Source organism: Musa acuminata, chromosome BXJ1-2 (assembly GCF_036884655.1).
Source record: "Musa acuminata AAA Group cultivar baxijiao chromosome BXJ1-2, Cavendish_Baxijiao_AAA, whole genome shotgun sequence".
Classification (NCBI taxonomy): Eukaryota; Viridiplantae; Streptophyta; class Magnoliopsida; order Zingiberales; family Musaceae; genus Musa; species Musa acuminata.
In genome coordinates, this window is record NC_088328.1 from 26,592,501 (window position 1) to 26,612,972 (window position 20,472).

At 37.5% G+C, this 20,472-nt stretch overlaps 3 protein-coding genes and 1 non-coding gene across 5 annotated transcripts in view; 2 read left to right on the forward strand and 2 right to left on the reverse strand.

The window, feature by feature from the left end:
- LOC135605934 (DEAD-box ATP-dependent RNA helicase 53-like) overlaps positions 1–4,983 on the forward strand; it is a 6,500-nt gene extending 1,517 nt beyond the window's left edge. The window contains exons 4-7 of the mRNA XM_065096566.1: positions 1,054–1,152; positions 1,258–1,482; positions 2,273–2,434; positions 3,984–4,983. Coding sequence (XP_064952638.1) covers positions 1,054–1,152; positions 1,258–1,482; positions 2,273–2,434; positions 3,984–4,523 — 1,026 coding nt within the window. The 3' untranslated portion in view covers positions 4,524–4,983. The remainder of the gene's footprint in view (positions 1–1,053; positions 1,153–1,257; positions 1,483–2,272; positions 2,435–3,983) is intronic.
- A 1,145-nt stretch (positions 4,984–6,128) lies between these two features.
- LOC135605939 (DEAD-box ATP-dependent RNA helicase 53-like) lies at positions 6,129–11,983 on the forward strand. Its single transcript, XM_065096573.1, has 7 exons — positions 6,129–6,657; positions 7,197–7,324; positions 7,426–7,834; positions 8,882–8,980; positions 9,087–9,311; positions 9,763–9,924; positions 11,069–11,983. The coding sequence occupies exons 1-7, from the start codon at positions 6,253–6,255 to the stop codon at positions 11,573–11,575; spliced, it is 1,935 nt and encodes a 644-aa protein (XP_064952645.1). The 5' UTR covers positions 6,129–6,252; the 3' UTR covers positions 11,576–11,983.
- Positions 11,984–12,555: 572 nt separating this feature from the next.
- Positions 12,556–20,385, reverse strand: LOC135605944 (DNA repair protein recA homolog 1, chloroplastic-like). 2 transcript variants are annotated; one of them, XM_065096580.1, is made up of 13 exons: positions 19,982–20,385; positions 19,457–19,548; positions 19,280–19,355; positions 17,319–17,381; positions 17,005–17,134; positions 15,194–15,279; positions 14,982–15,107; positions 14,798–14,902; positions 14,660–14,716; positions 14,374–14,436; positions 14,211–14,287; positions 13,434–13,509; positions 12,556–12,936 (listed from the first exon to the last, which is right to left on the reverse strand). In XM_065096580.1, exons 1-13 carry the CDS (start codon positions 20,171–20,173, stop codon positions 12,847–12,849), a joined length of 1,233 nt encoding a protein of 410 aa, XP_064952652.1. In that variant the 5' UTR covers positions 20,174–20,385; the 3' UTR covers positions 12,556–12,846. The 2 variants fall into 2 exon arrangements, 1 of the variants encoding a protein (XP_064952652.1); XR_010484615.1 differs by having other exon boundaries at positions 12,873–12,936; positions 13,434–13,506; positions 14,211–14,436; positions 19,982–20,382.
- On the reverse strand, positions 20,371–20,453 carry TRNAM-CAU (transfer RNA methionine (anticodon CAU)). The gene is given in 2 exon segments: positions 20,371–20,406; positions 20,416–20,453. It is a non-coding gene; the product is annotated as a tRNA-Met (tRNA).
- Between the last annotated feature and the right edge of the window lie 19 nt (positions 20,454–20,472).

A 20,472-nucleotide genomic window follows, 5' to 3' on the forward strand; every position in this document is an offset into this window, starting at 1 on the left:
GTAGTACTGAAAATCTTGAAATTTCTTTGTAATGTCTATGTAATCATGCTGTTGTATATGTATTATGTATATCATTCTTTCCATTTAAAATATTTTGTCATGCTATCTCAGATGTTTTTTTTTCTGTGTTATCTTCTTTTATTCATTTTCTTTTTTGAATAAACTGTCTTGATGGCCCAGCCCTTGTATTTTTCAATTATCTCAAAAAGACTTTAGAACTTAAATCCCCATTTCCACTTCTGTTGTCTACTAGTTGTCATTTGCTTGGTTGAAATTTCTTTGTGATGTTTATGTAATCATGCTGTTGTATCTGTATTATGTATTTCATTCTTTCCATTTAAAAGATTATGTCATGTTATCTCAGTTGTTTTTTCCTGGTGTTACCTTTTTTTATTTAATAAACTGTCTTTGTGAACCAGCCCTTGTTTTTTTCAATTATCTCAAAACGACTTTAGATTTTAAATCTCTGTTTCTATTTCTGTTGTCTACTAATTGTCATTTGCTTAGTTGAACTGTATACTCCAATTGTAAATACCATATGGTCTTGTCCTTAGACTGCAATTGTTAAGGTTATCATAACTGCACTTGTTCAATATCATTGTTTAGGTTTTCCTGCTATTTTTGAATTTAAAATAAACATTTTGTCTTACCCTTTCCAACTAGGATGTTTTACAAACACAATGCTGTTTGGCATTAATTTTCTGTTATTAGGTTTTTATGGATTTACCAATAAGTTTGAGATTATATTCTATGGGAAATATTTGATGTATCATATTTACGTAATTGCTTTTTGGTAAGGGTAACTGTTTTCTTTTAAAAACACCTTAATTAAAAACACTGACCTTCGCATGAGGTTAGATAAAAATGTTAAAATTACCTTGATTTTCAGTTTTTTTTCTATCATAAGCCTGACAAGGTAGTCATTACCTTGCATTCTGATGACCAGAAGATAGCGAAAGCCAGTATGTTTGATGTTCTTGATGCATTTGGTAATTAGTTGATAATATATTTTGTGTTTGATTCAGAATATTCATGTAGGATGCTTTTTTGTAGGTTGGTGATTCTGACCAGAAGTTAGCAGAAGGGATAACTCTGTACTCTATTGTTTCAGATAATTATGCAAAGGCATCAATTCTTGGGCCACTAATAAAGGTAATTTGTTAGCAGCTGATCCCAGTGAGCGACCTTATAGCCAAGTCAGCCTTTTTAGTTTAGTTAAACATAGTTTATAAAAAAATTTTGTTGCCTTTTTTCTAGGAACATGCTAAAGGAGGTAAATGCATATTATTTACTCAAACAAAACGTGATGCGGATAGGTTGGCTTATTCCATGGGTCGGAGCTTTGGATGTGAGGCTCTTCATGGTGACATCTCACAGGGCCAGAGGGAAAGAACACTAGCTGGATTTCGTGATGGCCGCTTTAATATTTTGATAGCTACTGATGTTGCTGCTCGTGGATTGGATATACCGAATGTTGATCTGGTGAGTCTTTTCCTAGTCAATATGTTATTTTTTTTGACACACGTCAACTTTTCAAAATTTTCAATATGAAACATTTTTCTCAATTGTAGTTTGTAGATAAGAAATTATGATGCTCCTGATCATCTGGATATGTAAGTAGGTGTACTTTTTTAGTAGATTGCAAGAGGAGCCTCTCCAGCAAAGCTATATTCTAATTAATCATTTCATTGGACATATATGTAGCCTGTTGAGTCTGTCTATATTTTGTACCAATTCTTTTGGTGTATCCTTTTACTTTTTTTTCTTCTTTCAGTTGTGTCATGCATGCATGGATTTCTACTGTTCTAATATTTATTCCAATTGGCTTCTGGTATCACCATCTCATAGTATATGATGAACTAGCATTTTTGAAATAGGATGAGAATAAAATTTTTGTTTGGTTTGTATGGTGGTGGTGGTGATGCCCTCCAGTGGTTAAAGACTACTCTAAACTATTCAAACCTTACTCTGCTCAACAGATGTTCTTTTTTTCTTTCCCAATGTCAACATTCAACAAATGATGCAAAGATCATGATTTTGTTTTCTACTATGGATAATTTATGTTTACATGTACAGAACATACTTTATTGACTTAAGTTAATTTAGGTGTGAGAATGGTCAGTATATGCTCATGGTATGATCTTTTTTTTATCAGATGCCTAATTTTAACTTTTTTAGATTCACTTCACTATTTTTTGTTCTGCTTTGTCAATATTAAGTCATGTTTGAAGGTACCATGCTCTTTACTAAAATGATCATCTTCTTTGGCCAGGTGATACATTATGAACTGCCAAACACAACCGAATTATTTGTTCATAGATCTGGTCGAACTGGGCGAGCTGGCAAAAAAGGTAGTGCGATTCTTATACACTCGTATGACCAAAATCGTCTTGTTAGAGGCATTGAACAAGAGATAGGATGCAGGTTTATCGAGGTAATTTTGTTTTTCTTGTTTGGGCAAACCAGTTGACAAATTGGACTTTTGACATCCCTCACTTTCACCAGACGATCGCATTGGATGCTTTGCATTTTTTTGGGTGAAGGCTGGGAAATATTGTTAAGCTAGTTAGCTTTGTGAATTTGTCTAAAGTTTTTGCATTCTAGTGGGTATACTATTTTTGTTGGAAGCTGCAGGAACTTGACTATTTGGTTGACATTATTCTTGAAATGTATGTAATTACTTTGAAGAAAGAGTTCTGACAAACATATCTAATATCCCTTGAATTAGCTCATATATTCTATCTGTCCATAAGATCATTAGAATTGACCATTATAACACAGACCCTTTTCCCTCTATTTGAATTATTATGGTCAAACCTTGGCATGCAATTGACCCTGTTTAATGGTGCTTTGATCTTTTCATTGGTATTTGAACTTGAGCTGACTTAAGTTGAATAAGTGAAACATCAACTAATGGTTGCCACTGCTGTGAGTACAATATGGGTTATCTTGGATTAAAATCAATATTGAAATTACCACTAATCTTTATTTTCTCAGATTCATCTAAGATTTTACACAGACATTTAGAAAGAAATTTGAAAACAGGAAATGAAGTACTTAAAAATAAAAATATCAATAATAAAATTGTTAGTGAAATATTTTTTGTGTAGAATTACTTGATATTTTACCATCTCTAGTAAGTTTTACAGAGAACCCACATATGATTTTGAACCCAAGACTTTGTCTAGACTGTGAACTCCCTTTCTAATCGTGCTGTCTTCAGGTAGTGTCAATTGGACCTCCAAAGGCAAAGGCCAAGTCTAAAAACAGGTGGGAGCAAAAACTGTAGGCGATTAAATTGCATAGAGCAGTTTATGAGGGCCTATGCGGTGTACTTGATTTTACCAACAGATGATTGGAGATGAGGCCCTTTTGTCAATAACTTCTTGTTGCATGCCTTGATCAACTACTGTAGAATTAACATTTGCTGCGACCACTGATAGGTAACTTGTGTTCCAGAAGAATTTGCTGACTGGAAACCCTTTTGTTTTCACCTCAACTTGCTGCTTCTTTGAGGTTTTGCCTCTTACCTTCAGGGACAAAGCACCTACAAAATGGATTAGTCTCATCTCCCCTGATGCTTGTTGGATCCACAAAGCCTACACTTCTCTTGTTCTCCTTATCCTTGTTGTCAGTGAGTTGATAGGTCAGTCAGGGTTAATCGGATCACCTTATCCTTTAAAGGCATAGGCATCTGACTGTATTTTTGAAATATGAAGATTCTAACTCATGCATATGACTATCTTTAATGCATATGATGAACTATGCATATTTTCTCTATTCAAAGCTGGAAAATGCTAACCCAACATGTTTTAGTTGATTTTATAATTCAAATGTTGTGAATAAAATTATCCTATTGAAGTTCATATGGTCCATGGTCCGTATTTGGGTCACATCTTGCTGTTCCATTTCCAGTTTTTTGCTTGCCTTTCCTTTATTTCTTCACACCTACTAATTGATATGGCCTTCGTTCTAATTTTCAGCTACCTAAGATTACAGTTGAGGGTGGCGGAGAAGACATGATTGGTAGCATGCGTGGTGGTCGTTTTGATTTACACGGAAGTGGCCGAATGGGCGGTTCAGGTTTTGGGCGTGGTGGAAACTATGGCCGTTCTCGTGGTTTTGGAGATTCTGGCGGCCACACAGGCGGCTTCGGAGAATCTGGGTCAGGCCGTTTTGGTTCCTTCGGTGGTTCAGCTTCAGGCGCACCAAGCAGACCTGGTGGCTCCAATTTTGGTCGCTCTGATGGTTTTGGGAACTTCAGCTCAGGGCGTTCTGTTGGCCTTGGTGATTCTGGTGCAGGACGTTTTGGCAACTTTGGTAGTTCAGGATCCGGGCGCTATGGTAGTTTTGGCAACTCAGATTCCGGTCGTTCTAGCAGCTTCAACGATTCCAGCCCAAGCCGCTCTAGTGGTTATGGTGGGTCTGGCCGAAGCGGCAGCTTCGGCAGTTTTGGTGGAAGCTCAAGCAAGGATGATGGCGATGATGGTTGGCCAGGAAGATCCTTCATGAGTTCATCATAGGTTGGTCGTCTACTATTACTGTATGCAAGAATGCATTTCCTACACTGAAGGAGCTGTTGCACTCTGGCATCTGGAGTCCAAACTAACCTTGGTCTTACCAAAGCCAGGGGGGATGGGTGGGGAGGGGTTTCCTCAAGAGACCTTCACATTACTGCTTAGTTCAATGTTGTTTGTTTTCAATCTTTAACACTTCAAGCTGTAGGATGGAGGTTCCGGAGAGATGCAGCAAATAGGTTTTGCAGCAATACACTCTTCCACGAATCTCAAAATAGACATCTTTTTTGGAGGCCAAATTCGGCAGTTTGAGCTTGTCATCCCTGAAACAGATACAGAATCTCTGGTCATCACAGAACTCTAGCTTGATCAATTCGGAAGACTGCATTTATAAAATTCCAACATGCATGTAACGTACAAAACCAAAAAGTGGAGGAAAATAAATGCCCTTTTGAGTATGTTGACATGATTGGATGCTCCTCGTGTGATGTGATCCTGCTTTCTGCAACCTTATGGTTTTTCTCTTTACCACGTCGAGGTAGTCAAGGCAGCACTGAGTGCTGAGCTGATAGAAAAAACCCACAGTGCTATCCGAAGCCAGGAAGACCAGTGTTTTGCATTTATTTCGCATGATATGTTTGCTCCTCTTCGACAGCTGACACTCGGCCGAAGGCCAAGAAGCTGATGTCTCATCATCGATCGAACACATTGATTCAACATGAGAAGCGCAGATGTTTAGTTTCCAAGACCACCGCACTTTAAATTTCTTTTTCATGAGAAGCTTTAATCCTTCCTTGAACCGAGTGTTGTTTTGCAGTCAGGTTAAAGCAGCTCAGCAACGAAAAAAAAAATCAAATGAAAGCAGACACCATACTGATACAGTCATTCACGGTCTCTAACTGTGTTATCATCCGTGATCATCGACGTTGTCTGTCACTACAAACTATAATATTAAAAAATAATAGATCGATGGCATTAGGATAAATGGATCTAGATGTTTTACTTTTATAACTATAAGGGATGTTAATATAATATTTTAAAATATAAAGATCAAGATGTTAAAGGTAACTAACTACTAACTTTTTTTTCTCTTTTTTTGAGTCTCCTCCTTACGTAAAATATTATTTTTCCTCATCCGCATACATGGGTGTATTTTATATACAAGAGGGATACAAATCCATATATAACAATGCATGTTGCAACGTGGTATATCTATGATAAAGATATAGATAGCTGTATTCTTGTGTTCTTTATACGATAGAACGATTCATGCATCCAATGTCATCCATACGAAGGTCGTATCTAATCTCAATGAAAACTTTATATATATATATATATATATAATTTTAAAATTAATTAAAATTTGTATCAGTATCTGATTTAATCGGATTCAATAAGTCATGAGTATCAAAAAAATTAGGGTGAATAGGTGGGTCAAGAAGTAGCAAGATTGGTGGGACATAAAAGATTCCATGTTTCCAACCCGGACTCCATAGTCGCCAATTCAATCCGGCAGTGATCAGGTCGATCACGGGCCGTCTGATCTCGGAAACCAATCGATTAGATGCGACCAACGTATTCGCTTCACCGACCCGTATCCCTATTGATCAACCTTCCGCCTCCTCTCCCGCATAAATATCTTTCTCGCTTCCCCCTAACTTGCCCCCAAAACCCTAGTCCCTCGTCTGGGGTTTCGCCCTCCCGATCCCTCTTCTGCGGTTTCGATCATTGGACGATGAACTTCTTGTTCCGGAGGTCCTCTTCGGTTGCCGCCTCGGCGTCGAGGCGAGCCCTAGCAGCCCTGGTTTCCTCGGAGTCTTCTCTTCTCCCGCCGTCGTTCGCCTCGGCGTCGCTCTTTCCGTCCTCAGCCGACGGTCTCGTTCCGTTCTATAAGTCCGCGCGACAATTCGAGTTTTGCTGTGCCCGGCGCAGGGAAATCCACTTCTCGGCGGGGCCTTTGGGGTTCAGGGCCACTGATGTCGCCTGTGCGGAGTACGCTGTCGATGACTACTGCGAAGATGACAGAAGGAGTCCTGAGCGAGGAGGGGACGAGCGGTTAGAGATCGCCAAGCTGGGGATATCGCAGGATATCGTGACTCAACTCGCAAACAAGGGGATCACAAAGCTTTTTCCCATACAGGTATTGAAATGTCTTCAGCTAAGCTGTCAATCGTCCTTTATTCTTCAGATAATGTTTTGGACTTGTGGAACGGTTTATTGTTCGGGGCAAACAGCTAAAAGAAAAAGAAAATTCTACCCTTTTCTTTTCTGTTCTTGAGTTTCTTAACTAAGAGCAAATTTATATTGATGTAGTGCGTTGTATTTTTGTCAACCCCCTTATGTAACATACACATAACCTGTAAATCTAGATAATTCATTTCTTGGATATTTAGTAGGTTCAGATGGTGCTATGGTGGTCTTTTTAGCAGAGATTAATTTTTTGTAGCTTTCATGGTATGAGTAATTACGAAGCATTCTATCATTTCGGTGATGCGTTGACCTTTGTGCATGCCTGTTTTTTTGGTAAGCTGTTATCTGACATTATTGTGAAGGTGCTATCTTTCTTATCCATTGATTTATTGATTTGTTATTCGCTGATATCTAAAAGTAAGTATTAATTGTCAAGAATATCTATTTTAGCATCAAGTTTGTTAATGTTGCTTTTGCACTATTGAATAGAGGGCTGTACTTGAACCTGCAATGCAAGGACAAGACATGATTGGTCGTGCAAGGACGGGTACAGGGAAAACTCTTGCCTTTGGAATTCCAATTATGGATAAGATTATCCGCTTTCAGGCCAAACATGGGTGAGTTCATTATTCATGACATGTGGATTGACTCCTTGATGAACATTTTTATATGATTCATAATGCAAGATAGTCTCTAACTGCTAAATGGTTATCTGCAGCTGTGGCAGAAACCCTTTGGCCATGGTACTTGCACCGACCAGAGAGCTTGCTCGACAAGTTGAGAAGGAATTTAAAGAGTCTTCCAAGTTGTACACTCTTTGTGTTTATGGAGGCTCTCCGATTAATGAACAGATGAGAGCACTTAATTATGGTGTTGATGTTGTGGTTGGCACTCCTGGACGAATTATTGACTTGCTTAATAGAGGCGCCTTGAATTTGTCAGAGATTCAATTTGTTGTCCTTGATGAAGCTGATCAGATGCTTAATGTTGGTTTTGCTGAAGATGTAGAGAGAATTTTGGATAAGATGCCCCCAAAACGTCAAACTATGATGTTCTCTGCTACCATGCCAACTTGGATCCGAAAGCTTACACGGAGATACCTAAAAGATCCAGTTAATATTGACCTTGTGAGTATGGCAATTCAATTTACATCCCGTTAACATCTGATTTTGTTAGTGTGTAGTTAGCGTATCTCTATCGTGACTAACAATTTTATCTTTTCTATGACTAAGATAAATAAGTGCATCTAGATTGTTGTACTTCTCAACTTTTATATATTTATAATATTACACGTATACATTTCTTTTCCTGTACTACAAAAAATCTTGAAATTTCTTTGTAATGTCTATGTAATCATGCTGTTGTCTCTGTATTATGTATTTCATTCTTTCCATTTAAAAGAGTTTGTCATGTTATCTCAATTGTTTATTTTTCTCTGTTATCTTTTTTTTATAAAATAAACTGCCTTAATGGTCCGGCCCTTGTATTTTTCCAATTATCTCAAAAATATTTTAGATCTTAAATATCCGTTTCTACTTCTGTTGTCTACTAATTGGCATTTGCTTAGTTGAACTGTATACCCCAATCATAAAAAGCATTATCTGCTTTTATTGGCATAAGGAATATTTTTACTCTATTTGTGCTGTGATATCATAATAGCATGTAGTCTTGTCCTCAGACTGCAAATTTTAAGGTTATCTTAACTGCACTTGGTCCATGCCATTGTTTATGTTTTCCTGCTATTTTTAAATTTAAAATAAACACTGTCTTACCATTTCCAACTAGGATGTTTTATAAACACAAATGCTGCTTGGCATTTATTTCCTGTTATTAGGTTTTTATGGATTTACCAATAAGTATGTGATTATTACTTTTGGGAAATATTTTATGCATCCTATATATGAAATTTCTGTTTGGTAAAGGGTAACTGTTTTCTTTTAGAAACACCTTTAATAAAAACACTGACTTTAGAATTGTGTTAAAAAAAATGTTAAAATTACCTTATTTTTACGTATTTTTTCTATCATAAGTCTGACAAGGTAGTCATTCCCTAGCATCCTGATGACCAGAAGATAGCTAAAGCCAGAATGTTTGATGGGCTTGGCACATTTGGTAATTAATTGCTAATATTTTGTGTTTGTTTCAGAATATTCATGCAGGATGCTTTTTTGTAGGTTGGTGATTCTGACCAGAAGCTAGCAGAAGGGATCACTCTGTACTCTATTGTTTCAGATAATTATGCAAAGCCATCAATTCTTGGGCCACTAATAAAAGTAAGTTGTTAGCAGCTGAGCCCAATAAGCAGTCTTATAACCAATTCATCCTTTTTAGTGTAGTTAAACATAGTTTATAACCTAAATTTTGTTGGCTATTTTTTAGGAACACGCTAAAGGAGGTAAATGCATAGTATTTACTCAAACAAAACGTGATGCTGATAGGTTGGCTTATTCCATGGGTCGGAGCTTTGGATGTGAGGCACTTCATGGGGACATCTCACAGAACCAGAGGGAAAGAACACTAGCTGGATTTCGAGATGGCCGCTTTAATATTTTGATAGCTACTGATGTTGCTGCTCGTGGTTTGGATATACCTAATGTTGATCTGGTGAGCATCTTTTTAGTCAATACATTATTTTAGTGACACAGATTGACCTTCAGATTTTGCGATTTGAAGCATTTTCCTCTATTGTAGTTTGTAGATGAGAAATTATCATTCTCCTGATCATCTGGATATTTAAGTAGGTGTACCTTTTTAGTAGATTGCAAGAGGAGCTGCGGCAGCAAAGCTATACTTGAATTAATCATTTCATTGGATATATACGTAGCCTGTTGAGTTGTCTATATTTTTGACCAATTCTTCTGATGTATCCTTTCACCTTAGGTTTGAGAATTAGGTTTGAGAATGGTCAGTATATGCTCATGGTGCGATCTCTTTTCATCGGATGCCTAATTTAAACTTTTTTAGATTCTTCTGATGTATCCTTTCTGCTTTGTCAATATTAAGTCATGATTGAAGGTCCATGTTCTTTACTAAAATGACCATATTCTTTGACCAGGTGATACATTATGAATTGCCAAACACATCTGAATTATTTGTTCATAGATCTGGCCGAACAGGACGAGCTGGCAAAAAAGGCAGTGCAATTCTCATACACTCATATGAGCAAAATCGTGTTGTTAGAGGCATTGAACAAGACATAGGAAGCAGTTTTATTGAGGTAATTTTGTTTTTCTTATATGACCGAACCAGTTGAGAAATTGGACTTTTGGCATGTCTCACTTTCATCAGAAGATTGAATTGGATGCTTTGCATTTTTGTGGTGAAGGCTGGGATATATTGTTAAGTTAGTTTACTTTTCGCATTTGTCTAAAGCTTTTACATGCCCTAGTGGGTATAATATTTGTTGGAAGCTACAGGAACTTGACTTCATGGTTGATGTCATTCTTGAAATGTATGTAATTAATTTTAAGAAAAAAGTTCTCACAAACAGATCTAATATCCCTTCAAGCATGATTGAAGTAGCTCATATATTCTATCTATCCATAAGATCATTAGAATTGACCATTATGGCATATACCCTTTTCCCTCTATGTGAAGTATTATAGTCAAACCTTGACGTGCAATTGACCCTGATTAATGATGCTTTGGTCTTTTCATTAGTATTTGCAAGTTAAGCTGACTTAAATTGAGAAGTGCAACATGAACTAATGGTTGCCACCGCTGAGTAAAATATGGGTTATCTTGGATTTATCGGGAATATGGGATATCTGATACTTTGGAGAGATAATGTTTCAAAATCCATCACTGTTAAGGAAAAAAAAGGAGGAGATAGTCCATTACAATTGGCTTCTGCTAAAGCAATGATATGAAATTCATGAAACACAAATAAAAAAGAAAAAAAAGAACTTTCAAAAAGTAACTTAATGGTAAAAAAATACAGAACTTTAAAAAATTTAACAGATCAAGAACGAAATTAATATTGAAATTACCACTAATCTTTGTTTTCATAGATTCATCTAAGATTTTACACAGGACATTCATAAAGAATTTTGAAAAAAGGAAATAAAGAACTTAAAAATTATTTCACTGACATTATTATTGACATTTTGATTTTTATCTTTTTTTGTCCAGAATTACTTGATATTTACCATCTCTAGTAAGTTGAGAACTTCCATTTTGTACTAGTGATATCGATAGTTTTCATACTGATATTCAATTTCAAATTTGATTCAAACTTTTTTAGAAATTTATAATCCAAATCTATCATCTTTATTCAATCATCCAATGTACAAATTTTAAAGCTTATTGTTTTGTACTAATCACCTCTATCTGACTGATATGTTCTTTGTTCGAATTTTCAGCTACCTAAGATTAAAGTTGAGGGTAGTGGAGAAGACATGATTGGTAGCATGCGTGGTGGTCGTTTTGATTCATATGGAAGCGGCCGAATGGGTGGTTCAGGTTTTGGGCGTGGTGGAAACTATGGCCGTTCTCAAGGTTTTGGGGGTTCTGGTGGCCGCACAGGTGGCTTTGGAGAATCTGGGTCAGGCCGTTTTGGTTCCTTCGATGGTTCAGCTTCAGGCACACCAAGTGGTGGCTCCAATTTTGGTCGCTCCGATTATGGGGATTTTGGTTTAGGACGTTCTGGTGGTTTTGGTGATTCGGGCACAGGACGTTTTGGCAAGTTTGGTGGCTCAGGATCTGGACGCTTCGGTAGTTTTGGCAACTCTGATTCTGGTCGTTCTAGCAGCTTCGATGATTCAAGCCGAAGTCGCTCTAGTGGTTATGGTGGGTCTAGTCGAAGCAGCAGGTCCAGCAGGTTTGGTGGACGTTCAAGCAAGGATGATGGCGATGATGATTGGCATTGAAGATCCTTCATGAGTTCATCTTTAGGTTGGTCTGTCTACTACTTTTACCATCTACAAGAATGCATTCGTACACTAAAGGAGTTGTTGCACTCTGGCATCTGCCGTCCAAATTAATCTTGATCTTTCCTAAGCCAGGATTATATAGTTCAATGTTTGATTGAATCCTTTTCCACTCTAAGCTGATGGATGGAGGTTCCAGAAATATTCTGCAATAGGTTACCAGAGGCATTATATTCTAAGCTCCAGGTTAGTTAACTAGTGCTGCAAAATAATTCATATGTTTGTTGTTTTAGACCGGTGGATGACGATGAACCTGTGACCTGTACTGTGACTGCACTGCACTGTGTTTTATTTGTAGTATACTCTTCGTTGCCTATATAGAATCGTCGTCATGTTCCGGTTCTCATATACTCTTCGTTGCCTATATAAACTGCAATTTTAACATATGGTTGAGAGTTTCTTGTTTCGTCTAGTTGTTGTACTAAATCCTCGAGGGTGGTATGGGATCTCCAAACTGATGATGATGGACGAGCTCGTGGAGGCATGCGGGAATCTGTAAGGATTCGTGCTCGTGAAAATAAAAGTATTCGAGGTCGTCTCATGAGTCACCGTGAGACGATTGTGAGAAGAATGGAATGAACAGGAGAAGAATGGAACGGTATGTCAAGTAATTGGGATTCACCAACGAGAGACGATAGTGGCATGCGAGCCCCTATGGGACATCATCGTTGTGCTTCCGACCACTTGGAGACGCGTAAGACTAAGGACCGTTATGGATGGGGGAATTGGTCGGATCACATCACAGCCTCGTGGCACTTTCAGATGCCGCGCCATGTTACTTTTTCACACTACATGTGTACTCTCCGTGAATCTCAATTCAGACATCTCTAACAAATTAGGCAGTTCTTTCGTGCCGATCTTATGAACATGAATTTCATGACACTGACGACAGTGTGAGCTTTTGTTGTTATCCCAACACACACAAAAAAATAATAATAATAATGCAGAATCTCTAATCGTCACAGAATTGAAGATTGACCAATTCGCAAGACTGCATTTCTCGATTCCAACACGTATAAAAACAAAATTGGAATAATCCTGCATGATGGAATAATGGTCACAACCTACTCACCATCATGATGTGATCCTGCTTGAATGCTGTTTGATTCTCTTTTCCGCATCTGAGGTTGTCAAGTCGGCACCAAGTGCTGGATGACAGAAAAAACCTCTGTAGACAGCAAGACCGGTGCTTTTGTATTCATTTCTTCATCCTATGTTTGCTCCTCTTCAGCAGCTGACAATTGGCCAAAGGCTAAGAAGCTCATATGTCTGGACCCATCCATCATCATCAATCGAACAGCCTACGATGATACATCAATGTACTACATGAAAATGACTCCACGTAGTATATGACAGATTAACAGATTCTGATAGATTAACCTATGTATGACATGAGAAGCACTAATGTCAAAGTTACAAAGACCAAGTGATAGACTTGGTCATGAGCGCTCATGCATGTTTCTAAAGCATTAAGCTGTTTTTATTATAAAGCATCTCATAGATGTTCCTATCTTGGCCAAAATATCATCCTAGAGAGGGGGGACAAAAGGTGTTGCGACACAAGTGCATCTCATTTTTGACATGGCATTGCAATGATACATTCCACGCAAGGGGCAGTTCTATATGAATGATCTTCAAGACAAACCCAGAGTGAAACAAAAGAGAGCGGAAAAATGAGTAGAGAAATTGCAAGTCATGCAACAAAGACAACATGGAGAGTTGAGATTCATGATGACAACCAAATTCTTATGTTATGTATATCAGGATAATATTCCAACAAAGGAAGAAGCATGCACACCTTTTCTACTTCATTGCAGATGACAGGGTTTTCCCTCAGATATTGTAATGCCTTTTCTCTGCCTTGTCCGAGCCTGCTGATAACAGTTGTCAGACAAACATAGTATATAGAGACAAAACAGCCTGATAAAGTTTCAATGAGCTTTGTTACTATAATACATCAAATTGATCGTCTGTTTTCAACAGCCTATACAGTTACACGATGTTTAATGTTCTATTTCACCACAATGCTACTAGGATGCATGAACACAAAATCTGTGATGAACCTCTAAGAAGATTTCATCCTAAAGCTACATACTACTGGGCCCTTGGCTCCCTAATGAGGTATTGATTTAAATCAAAGCATATGAAAATTTGATTTCCTTATAGGACGGTGCAATTATTTGATCAAATTTATAACGACCTGAAATCTTGCAGCAGCACCAACAACAGTTTATTCAAGTGTAAAAGTTCATGAAGATATAAAACTGAAACACACAAGTTCCGTATCACACTTGAAGGGATCAGACAGCTGTTTGGTTCTTGGATTGGCTGCCACCGGGGCCAAGCACAGAAAGATGATACACCATCTTAATGGTCCTTTAAATGGTACAGAAGATGAGACAGGTATTCAACAATGCAAATTGTTACCTTGCTGCTGCTCGAAAGACCCATCATTTTGAGAAAATATATGTGAAAAACAGAGTGTACGATGCTAAATGCAATAAATCATGCAGAATTTGTGGAGTGCCAGATTTGATTTAATGAACCCATGCTCATGTATATACGGGTGGCTGACCTGTTTTCTCCATGGCTATACCATGATCCTCTCTTGACAACAACATCCATCAACTCGGCACAATCCAAAAGACAACCCTGCATTTCAGATTAGTCAGCCCAGAGGTAAAGCACTAATCTTGTAATTTGTAAATAAGCAAACAATGGGAACATTATGATCCAACCAGCCCACTAACTCCTTCCCCAAATATGATCTCAAACTCAGCTTGTTTGTAGGGCCTGGACACCTGAAGAGAGGACAATCAGACAAATGCCAGTGTGCAACTTGATAAAAGCAAGCATGAGCTTATCTGAATACATAATATGTAGTTTAACTTGTATGAATATATTGATTTCATACATAGATGTAGTTTTACCTAGTTTTACAAATTTGGCATCAGGTTGAGAAACACAAATTTGGTTTGATATATAGATTTGTTTTATATAAATAAACAACCATGTTTTACATACTTTGCTTTTCTGCACTCTTACACGCACCCGAATTCCAACATCTTCATCTCCTTTAGCCTGAACAAAACAATGATTAAATATTAATCAATCATATGTGCTTGCACTAGAAATTGAGCACAAAGTAAGTTATACACTCACAGATTTAATCTTGCCAATAGAGCGTATCTCAAGCCGAAGTGACGCAAAAAATTTTAAAGCAATCCCTCCACTGGTTACTTCAGGATTCCCGTAAAACACCCCAATCTTACGACATCAAAATGTACCGAGAGCTTACAAAATTAGAAGAGAAGGAAGCAGAAAAGAAGGAAATCCTATAACAAACCTTGTATCGTATCTGATTCAGGAAAATGAGAGTACAACCAGCTTTTGAGGCATTTCCTGACATCTTACGCAATGCTTGACTCATTAGACGGGCTTGTAGACCAATTTGTTGCATTCCAATCTCACCCTAAAGCAAGAATTTTAGTCCTTTTGTGAAGTTGGATTATCATTGATCCACTAGAAATACTAAACAAGCATGTATAAAGAACGTACCTCAATTTCAGCCCTTGGAGTAAGAGCAGAAACTGAATCAATACAGATGAGATCTATTGCTCCAGATCTGCACATACGATCCGCAACTGAGATAACAAAAGATATTAGTCAAAATGATATTAATTACATAAACTTTGCTAGTTTATCTGCATACCAATCGCACTAAACGTGATTTCTATCCTTTTGATCATTATATTCTTAGTATACAACAAAAGGAAACTATTAGTACCAACTAGACTCCATGAGTAAGTTGCAGACTTGATGCGAAAGCACATAAGGGAGGAAGTGATTTCTTGACAAGCAGTTACTATATCCATCTGCATAACATCTACCAAAATCCCTATAAGAAAATGCCACCTTAACTCATATGATCTCAAGTCCAAAGCACCACCTTTTTCTAGAGAATGACACCGTTTACATGTCGAAAGATAGTCATTGATTTGCAAGTGAATAAAAATTTCAATTCATGATTCAGAAGAAAGTGAGAATGATCAACAATGATCTCAACACTATTCAGCTTTGTTCAATTAAGCAAGCCCAAGAAACAGCAACCCTCTCACCTCAATCCAAGTCCCAATAAGACTCAAATTAGGGCAGCCCTCATCCAAATAGGGGCAGCCACCAAGCAAGGGAGGTGCACGCCCGACAAGGAAAGTCCTTAAACCATAAAAACTTAGGGCACCCTTCTCCCTATAAAACAAGGGATGTGTCACCATCTAAAGGGAATCGAATCAAGAAAGCCTTTAGCAAAGAGCTAGCCGACCCTAGTTTTGCAGCCTCAGGGCAGCAAAGAGCAATGAGGAGAAGAGAGGGAAGAATTATGCACTGCCGCAGCCAACTTCTTCTGACCTCAACCTTTCTTTCTCATGTTCCAGCAGCCCAGAGCTACGTCTAGCGACTGCAAGAAGTCCTCAATGTCTACCACCAGATGTCCAAAACCCCAAGAAGAGGTTCCAGCAACAAAGAGAGAAGGAGGAGACCGAAGACCGATAATGACCGCAACCTACTGAGAGCACCGATGTGCTGTCCAAAAACAACCTACGTTTTCATGCACCCATAAGCTTTCTTTCATGCTTCTATTTTCGTTGTTTCAAGTCTCGTAGTTAGGACTTTAACTTTACAAACAAACGAGATTGTTTTCTCTTGGTTTTATGCTTAGTTTTTCTGCGATAATTCTTTCCTCTGTCAAAACTTCCTGAAAGGTGGTTTCGAGTCAATGGATCGTCAAACCCGAACCCCATACAAATTAGAGAATGCAAGCATTAGAGGGCTTCAACAGAAATAAATGAAGTTGGTAATGATTCTTATCATGATTAAAGGGATCATGACTGGATCATGCAAGGTTAGAACTGTTTTTTCACCTAAGCTGGCCAAAACTAGCCCCATTGTTAATGTAGTATGAAACCCTTGGTAGAGACAAATGGCAGAGATGAATATATAAAGCTGAAACCCAATATTGGCAAGACTTAAAGCTTTAACGTCCAAAGAAAATTATTGTCATTTTACCTCCTTCACTACGGCTATTTATGTAGTGCATCTAACAATATCCTTAGTACTCGATGATCGAGTGTTTCTAATGAATTCATGAGAACTAATAATTCAAGAGAACCAAATAATATTAATGAGAAAAAGTAAATATGTTTAATATTTTGTCTGCAAAACTTGAATTGTGTAAGAACATATGACAACCTTAATTATAAAGAAAAAGCATCATTTTAAACAGTCATCAACAACATCTGAATTAGAATATTAGAGAGAAAATACTCAAAAATTTTAAAATATATATATCTGAATTGATAACAGAGAGTTACTTTCTAGTGCCATCTCTCCATTGTCAGGTTGGCAGACAATCAAGTTTTCTATGTCTACTCCTAAAGCACTAGAATATGCTGGATCAAATGCATGTTCTGCATCAACAAGCATGGCATTGCCTCCTAGTTTCTGCATTTTCATAGAAAAATGTATTTAGTTGATTATGTTATATGATTACCACAAAGAAATATTTTACACTTGAAGAGTCCAACCTTGTACTGCAAACAAATTCATATTTTTCTAAGAATAGATTACTAGCCCTAAACTCTTTTTTTTTTTTTTTAAGAAATGGTCCTATTTGAAGATCACATACCTGTATTTCTGCAATTGCATGTAGAGCTAGGGTAGTCTTTCCACTGCTTTCTGGACCATATATCTGTTAAGTTAAAAAAGAAAGTTGCAACTTAAATTTGTGCTGTTTAATTTGTAATTCATGGCTACAATTCCTTTTACTCCACATACGATGATTATCTTATTGACTAACTTCTACAACAAAACTTTTAAAGATGTATCAAGTCCAAGATCTAAACAATGTTCTCTGTTTTCATTACATAGGACTGAAGAATATAGATTTTCCAATTTCCCTTCAGCATCAAAATTTAAAACACACTATTACAAGCCGAACATGTAGGCTACATGTGCTAGGCATTATACAAGGGCTTTCTATACCATTGATCCTACAAAAAAGCAACATCATGGCCGAATGTGATGCCTGCACCAGGCCTCATATTTATCTCTAGTTACGAGAAGTTGAAACTAAGTTTTCATGCTTTAGCACATTAATGAGTAATGCATATTTTCCTAAATAACCAGGATGCCATTGGTCATCGGTTTAATTAACACTATGATACTCTGTAAAAAAAAATACATGGATTTTTACTGACTACATGTTGGAGCATTCGCTCTTAAGGACATCGTCCTAACAAGAAAAGCCCAACATAGTCGAGAACAAATACCAGTCCCATACTGATTCTAATAACCAATTGAAGCGGTATGTTTCCTAGAAACCAAGTGTTGAACCAATATGTACCATTTAGTATGGAATAATAGCAATAAAAATGTCATATACCAAGAGGTTTCAAGCTATATGGTCCATTGGCAGTACCTGGTTGGGACGGTGCCTACTGAAAAATTTGCAGTACATCAAGCATTAACAAGTAATATGGTCATTACTGGTAGTTGGTCATGCTAGTAAATATCGGCCATTACACACCAGCCTAACCAGTAATGTGAAACATATGTGGGAAAAAACGTGTAGAATGCAGTAAACAATTATGAGAAAGCTTGGAACATTCATGTAGATTCACTGACAATTGAAACAGATATTAGACAAGAAGATGGAAGAGAATTATGAAAGCATAGTGTGAGAATCATAAAATACATTTGATTAAAAACCTAGTTTAACTACCATTTAGTATATCTACTGAACTTCCTCTGCTATATATTCAAGCATTACCTCAGTTTCAGATGATATAGGTACAAAGTTAATGTAAAGAGTGGTCATTATTTGCATCCTGATACTAGCGGAAATCCTAAATTTCAAATAGACTGTGCGGTTATTTTCTTGTCAGTCATATATTCAAGAAATCATCTAAATTGCTAATGTTTTAAACTTTTAATAATAGACCAATTCTATGTGTTTCTTATGTACCTGCTTAATGAAGTTCAAACTGGCAAGTAAGAAGGATCTATAATGGTTATTTTCTTGTCAGTCATATATTCAAGAAATCATCTAAATTGGTAATGTTTTAATAATAGACTGATTCTATGTGTTTCTTATGTACCTGCTTAATGAAGTTCAAACTGGCAAGTAAGAAGGATCTATAACGGTTATTTTCTTGTCAGTCATATATTCCAGAAATCATCTAAATTGGTAATGTTTTAATAATAGACTGATTCTATGTGTTTCTTATGCACCTGCTTAATGAAGTTCAAACTGGCAGGTAAGAAGGATTTATAAAAGATAAGTAGCAGGAACAACTCGACAAAACGGGCAAAAGTTTCTGGTTCTTTTCAATAATATGGATGTTATCAGAAACGAAACTGCTGATATTTCTTAGAACTTCAGCAAATTAAGTAATTTAGGGAAAGTATATTGAGTAAAACATTTATCTGGAACCTAGATAACATACTGGTTTATTATCTTCTAGTTTTTTTTTTTAATATTTCCCCAAGTTGATGAGAAATAGTTGTACAGGACAACAATTATAATTAATACAAAGAATTAGATGACCTAATGATCAACAACCATAACAAAAAAGCAATGATGTTTACCTCTACAACTCTTCCTTTCGGAAGGCCACCACCTAAAGCAAAATCCAAAGTCAAACAACCACTTGGAAAGGTCTCGCTGCATTGAAGGCCAATTTCGTTACTTCAACCAACAAACATACAACACGCATAGGTATCGAACCTTTTAACTAAAAAGGGCAAGGAAAATGAAGAACATACACTAGAGCACCACCAGCACTGCCTAATCTTGTCACACTTCCCCTGCCAAACGAACTGTTTATATCATTCATTGCTGCTTCCAATGCCTTTAGCTGAACACACATAAATACAGCAGCTTATAATTAGAAATAAGTTCATTGTCAAGTCAAGTTGGCCGTAGAGATAACGATTCACCATAGCTTAAGAAAAATATACAAGAGCATTGGGTTTCCAAATCTACTTAAAAAAGATAAATAAGGGGAAGTGCAACTTTGCCTGTTTCATAGAGTCACTACTTCAATAAGGACACATGAGAAATCGGCTATTGTTGCGGAAAAAAGTTGTATATAAATAGGCCGTCTGCACTCTTAATGTAACACTGACATAATGATATGTAGTCTACGGTGAGCACATACTCCCAGTTCATCTTTCGTTTCGAAGCCCTAATATTTTGGTAAGGTAATAGCTAAAGAAGAATCCAAAGAGAAGGCAGTAATGGATTTATCGCTCTTAACAAAGTATTGGTACCCGAAATTTGGAACTTACCCGGTCCACCGCGCGAGGGTCAGCGTCACCGGGGAGAGCGCCGTTGCCCTTCAGCTCGAACTCGCAGCGGAGCTTCGTTGGTCGCCTGGGAATAATGGGCAGAGAGCAGGAAAGAGGAGCAGGGACTCGCAGGGAAGAAGGGGAGAGAAGGAGAGGGTTCGCGCGGGGAGGATGGGCCTTCAAGGAACCCATGACTGAGAGGACGAGGAAGAGGATTGAAACTTGGAACCTCACGAAACTCTAGGCACAAGGAGCAGTATGGTCTGAGAAAGTGAAGGCTTTTCTTCTTGATTTGTAGGTATTCGAAGATGCGTCCATGAGAAGGTAAAACCCTCATAGAACTGAGAACAACGGGAGCAAACAACAGCGAAAAAGAATTGCCAAAAAATTGGGGTGAGAGAGGCTCGAACTCTCGACCTCAGGATTACTCAAGCTATGAGACCTACGCGCTAACCAACTGCGCCACCACCCCGATGTTGTCATGGAGCTGA

What these genes read in the sequence shown, in the direction of transcription:
- LOC135605944 (XM_065096580.1), bottom strand. Translation starts at nt 20,173, where the DNA reads ATGGGTTCCTTGAAGGCCCATCCTCCCCGCGCGAACCCTCTCCTTCTC. An exon ending in ATGCAATTGCAGAAATACAG is followed by an intron (nt 17,135 to 17,318) that starts GTATGTGATCTT and finishes ATGAAAATGCAG; the next exon opens with AAACTAGGAGGCAATGCCAT. An exon ending in GGGAAGGAGTTAGTGGGCTG is followed by an intron (nt 14,288 to 14,373) that starts GTTGGATCATAA and finishes TCTGAAATGCAG; the next exon opens with GGTTGTCTTTTGGATTGTGC.
- LOC135605939 (XM_065096573.1), top strand. Translation starts at nt 6,253, where the DNA reads ATGAACTTCTTGTTCCGGAGGTCCTCTTCGGTTGCCGCCTCGGCGTCG. An exon ending in TTCTTGGGCCACTAATAAAA is followed by an intron (nt 8,981 to 9,086) that starts GTAAGTTGTTAG and finishes GCTATTTTTTAG; the next exon opens with GAACACGCTAAAGGAGGTAA. An exon ending in TAGGAAGCAGTTTTATTGAG is followed by an intron (nt 9,925 to 11,068) that starts GTAATTTTGTTT and finishes TCGAATTTTCAG; the next exon opens with CTACCTAAGATTAAAGTTGA.